This window comes from Chrysochloris asiatica, unplaced genomic scaffold, assembly GCF_000296735.1.
Source record: "Chrysochloris asiatica unplaced genomic scaffold, ChrAsi1.0 scaffold00003, whole genome shotgun sequence".
Lineage (NCBI taxonomy): Eukaryota > Metazoa > Chordata > Mammalia > Afrosoricida > Chrysochloridae > Chrysochloris > Chrysochloris asiatica.
Genome location: NW_006408521.1, coordinates 5,812,211 through 5,817,740, shown reverse-complemented (window position 1 = coordinate 5,817,740; position 5,530 = coordinate 5,812,211). Strand labels below are relative to the sequence as shown.

Sequence of the window (5,530 nt, the reverse complement as noted above, 5' to 3'; positions counted from 1 at the left end):
GATGACGACCCCCAGTGAGATGGATTGGCAAAGTGGCAGCATCAGTGGGCTCAAGTGTGGCAACAATTTTGAGGTTGTCCCAGGACCATGCAGTGTATTGTTCTGCTGTATATAGGGTTGCTATGAGTCAGTACTGACTCAGTGGTACCTAACAACAATAACAACAACCACACCAGGACTCTACTTATTCATTACAAGGACCTTTTTTTTCAACAACATAAAATGTGACTATACAAATGAGCCTTATCAGATGGAACACATAGGAATCAAACTAACTACATCTGTGGGAAGAGATAATGGGGAAATGCAATATTATCAGCCAAAATAAGGACTGAGGAACAGACTTATCAATTGTCCATATTCAGGCTGAAGCTGATGAAACTTAAAAACAAGCCCATAAAAGCCAAAATATTACCTTGAATATATCCTGCCTGAATTTAGAGACCACCTCAAGAATAGATTTGATGCATTAGACACTAATGATTGAAGACCAGAAGAGCTGTAGGATGACATTAAGAATATCATACATGAAGAACACAAAAGATCATGAAAACAAAGCATAGAACATGGAAAAGGCAAAAAATCATGTCAAAAAAGACACTGAAATTTGTTCTTGAGCATGGAGAAACCAAAGCAAAATGAGGAAATGAAGAAGTAAAATAACTAAACAGAAAATTTCAGAGGGCAGTTCAAAACAACAAAGTAAAGCATTGTAATGAAATGTACATACACTTGGAGCTAGAAAACCAAAAGGGAAGAACACATTCAGCATTTCTCAAAGTAAAAAAATTCAAGACTCTAGTTCTAATACTGAAAAATTCTAAGGACAAAAACTGAATGATGCAGGGAGCATCAAAAGATAATGGAATGAATACACAGAATCACTGTATCAAAATGAAATGATCAACATTCAACCATTGTGAGAAGTACCATATGACCAAGAATCAATAGTACCGAAAGAATCAATTCCAAGGTGTAGTAAAGGCAGTGATGGAAAATAAGGATCCAGGAATTTATGGAATACAAAGTGGGGTATTTCAATACATTAATGCAGTACTAAAGGTGGTCACTGTCCTATGCCAAGAAATTTGGAAGAAAACTATCTGGCTGACTGACTGGAAGAGATATAATCAATATCACATGCAAGTAAAATTTTGTTCATGATAATTCACAAAGCGTTGCAATAGTACATAGATAGGGACCTGCTGGAAATCTAAACCTGATTCATTACAGGAAGTAGAATGAGGATTATTATTGCTGACATCAGATGGATATTGGATAAAAACAGAATACCAGAAATATGTTTACTTGTGCCTTATTGATTATGCAAATGCATTTGAATGCATGGATCATAACAAACTATGAATAACATTGTAAACAATGGAATTCCAGAACTTTTCCTGGAGCTCATGCAGAAACTGTACACAGATAAAGAGGAAATAATTTGAATAGAATAAGGGAATATTGAATTGTTTTAAATCAAGAAAGGTGTGCCCCATAGTTGTATGTTTTCAATATACTATTTATTTTGAATGCTGAACTGATAATCCTATAAAATCTATTACATGAAGAAAAACATGGCATCAGGATTAGAGGAAGACTAATTAACAACCGGAGATATGCGGATGATACAAGCTTGCTTACTGGAAATGAAAGAGGCTTATAATACTTAACTGATGAAGATCAAAGAATACAGCCTTCAGTATAGATTACACTTCAATGTAAAGACAATCCTCACAGCTTTGCCAATAATGATATCATTGTAAATGGAAAAAGTTTTAAATTGTCAAAGACTTCATTTTGCTTGGATCTAGAATTAATGTTCATGGATTTGAGGAGTCCAGATATCAAACGATGTATTTACTGCATTAGGCAAATTTTCCACAAAAGACCACTTTAAAGCACTAAAGAGCAAATACATCACTTTGAGTACTAAAGTGAGCTTGGCGAAAGCCATGATATTTTCAATTGCCTCATGCATGTGAAAATTGGACGATGAATAAGGAAGATCATAGAAGGATAGATGTATTTGAGTTATGGTGTTATAGAAGAATATTGAAAGTACTACAGACTTCCCAAACATATAAATCTTTCTTGGAAGCAGTGCAGTCAGAACACACCTTAGAAGCCAGGATGGCAAAGCATCATTTCATACAATGTTCTTTGGATAGGTTATCAGAAGGGGCCATTTCCTGGAAAAGGATGTCTTGCTTGGTTAAGTGGAGGGTCAGTGAAAAAGAGGAAGATCCCAAAGAAAATGAATTGATACTGTGGTATGAACAATAGGCTCAAATATAATATATTGAACAATTGTGAGTCAATGCGGACCAGACAGCGTTTCATTCTTTTGTGCATTGGGTCACTATGAGTTGGAACCAACTCCATAGCACCGAATAACACCAACAACATATTTTGCCAAGTCCCCACTTCACCCTTATATACAGTAACATAAACAATAAACCAGAAACATCTAGTAAACTATGAAAATAATTTTTAGTGACATACAGATGAACAATTCAATAAATGTAATATGGATTTCTTGATTAGGTGAGGTCAAAGAGAAGTAAATAATTATAAGGAAACCTAAGGAAATGGGGCAAACATGAAAAAAAAATGCTGAGATAAATATAAAACTAAGAAATATTTATAAACCACAATATCGAACTTTGAGGCGTTCTGGTAGCATAGTGGTTATGAGTTGGGATGCTAACCTCAAGGTCAGCAGCTTGAAACTACCAGCTGTTCCATGAGAGAAAGATGAGGCTTTCTGCTCCCATAAAGATCTACAGTCTTAGAAACCTTTGCAGGGTCACTATGAGTCAGAACCAACTCCACGGCATAACACCACCACCAGCATCATGGTGAACTTTAGTTTATCTGCTACATTTCCCATATTTTCAATCTTCTTAAGAATTCAGTCACTTACCTCCAGAAAAAGAGATGAGAAAACTAATCATGGTTGTAAAGGAGTTATCCATTAGTATAATATTTTAGTAAGCATCCCTATTGTGCATGATCACTTGGCAGGTGTGGAGTTAGTCTGTTTCAGAATGTAGGCTACATGATGGCTACTAGTTGTTGTTGTTAAGTGCTGTCAAGTCAATTCTGACTCATAGCGACCCTGTATAGGGTTTCCAAGGAGCAGCTGCTGAGCTTGAACCACCAGCCTTGCAGTTCAAATGACTTTGCAATCTGACACATTAGTCCACAGCGCCACACCAGTATGGCTACTAGTAACCTGATAATTGTATATTTGAAGATATGTAAGTACATTTACACAAGACCAAGTTCTGCAATGAGTTTACTGCCCAGCTTATGTACGGCATTTCAGGTGAAACAGGGAGCAATTTCTCTTTTAACTTAAATTGCATTACTAACAATACACGTTTAGTGGGTACGCTCAGAATCGATAATTCAAACCTCGTGACTTAAAAGAAATCCCAACCTACTGATTTTTCATCTCCCCCTCATGCACAATACAAAATGAATTGCTCTAATATAAAGATACACTGTTTCTTTTTTCTTTGATTTTTTTCCCCCCTCACAGTAGCAGATATTTATTTATCATTGCAGTTTTCTTCATTTTAGGCTGGAGATTCACAAGCTTCATAAGTGGCAAAGTCATGCACATTAAATTCAGATATACAAGAAATAAACACTAAGCTAATTAGCAGGGCCGTTCAGGGGATTAGGCTGTTGATTTTATGAAAATAGTTATTATTGTGAATTATTCTGCAAACCCCAAAAGGGGCATATCCTCCTAACTACTGAGAGAGAGAAGGTCCTAATGTATGCATGAATGAAACACTACTTGGGATAAAATCAAATTCACCCATCTCTCTTTAGATTAATCATTTTAGCCAAGCAAAGCACAAAAGAAACCCACATTCTCCAATGCAGCTAAGAGCAACTAGGTAACAGGGCAACAAAGGTAAGAAAATGGTTGTTTGCCTATGTATCTCAAATATGGAGCACATTTTTCATAAAAAACAATACACATTTAGGAAAAAGTGAATGAAACTCAGTTTTCTTAAATAGCGCACTTCTAAAGAGAGGTGCTTTGCTTGCTTTTGTTTCTGCTGAAGTGGAAGTAATATATATGTCCTAACTCTCACGATTTGGTCTAAAATCCCATAACACATGTCCCCAATACTGAAATACCTAAGACAGGCACTTTCAGGCCATGCAGATACTATGTGCTAGATAATACTTAAGGAGTCTGTGCCCGGCTATGTACCTTTCTAAAGCGACTAATTTACTATTAGAAATTACTTAAGAAATCTAAGTCAAGGTTTATACATTTTTTTCATGCTATCCAAATAAAATAAATGAGGAATAAACTGCCAGTTTAAAAATCATTTATAGTTTGAGCCTCTTCAAGAATCTTTTCTCATACTAAATTTCAGTGCACTTTTGTATTGCTAACTTTGAGATTTTGTTGGTGTTTTCCAAGGATCAGTAAGTGCAGTTTCATTCTTTCTTTTTTTTCCCCCTAGAAAGTGGGTATTTGCTTATTGATAATGACTAGAGTCATGGTGTGCCACTGTAGCATAAGCACTGGACCACAGGTTGGTTTGAACCACAAGTTTGGCAGTTGAAACGCACGAGGTGCTCCTCAGAAACCATATACTGGGTCACTGTGATTTGGAACCAACTCGACAGCACTCAACAACAATAACAACAAAGACACATTGAAAGAGACGTCTCATGTAGAATGTTCTACCATGCCACAGTCCTTATTAAGAAAAAAACCGCATCTGATGCCACGTCTGTGAAATTATTTTAATTAAGGTAAATTATTATATGGTGCTACTAACTTTTTAAATTAACTACAAATTAGCAGTATCTATTTCTGCACTGTGTTTCTTTTTTTATTTTACAAGAGTTTTGACTAGCTCTAAAAGTCAGACTAAAAGCAATCTTACCATCATCGTACTGGCCCAAGCAGATTGTGAAGAAAGAGCCAAAAATCATCCCTGAAGCCAAACATTTCCAGAGATAAAATTGTTGTAACATCTTTTGTCAAATTCCAGTTCAATGCTGATCTGAAATAATGGAAATAGAAGAGAAAAAGGAAGAGTTGACACATTCATTAATCTGCTATAGGTAAACACAACTGTCATAGCAAAGAAAGTCTAATGACTTCATAGCTAATTATCTGTGCCATGCTATCCATTAACAAAGTAACAGGCTTGTTCAATGCACTGGAACACTTTATCAACATGAATTTACAGAAAAGTAATCTCTAAGAAAAGATAATTTTTTTTTTTTTTTTTACTCAATCTGTAAGCAAGAAGTTTGAGGACCTAATAAACTGATAATATCAAAACCACATGTTCTTTCAAACTATGAATCAAATGTTGATCAGTGTTAGTTAATAAAACTGCTGCCTATAGCATAAGTCAATTACAAAGTATACATTGCACAGCAATAACTTAAGCTGCTAAGCAAATGATTAATATTCAGAAAGAGAATTTAAATGGAATTTGTCCTGTACAATGAAATAGAAAGACTCACAATTAAAATGCTA

At 35.3% G+C, this 5,530-nt stretch overlaps 1 protein-coding gene across 3 annotated transcripts in view; it reads right to left on the bottom strand.

Moving 5' to 3' along the window:
- PCDH15 (protocadherin-related 15) overlaps positions 1-5,016 on the bottom strand; it is a 1,066,306-nt gene extending 1,061,290 nt beyond the window's left edge. For all 3 annotated transcript variants that reach the window (XM_006831105.1, XM_006831106.1, XM_006831104.1), the window contains exon 1: positions 4,926-5,016. In XM_006831105.1, coding sequence (XP_006831168.1) covers positions 4,926-5,016 — 91 coding nt within the window. The remainder of the gene's footprint in view (positions 1-4,925) is intronic.
- Between the last annotated feature and the right edge of the window lie 514 nt (positions 5,017-5,530).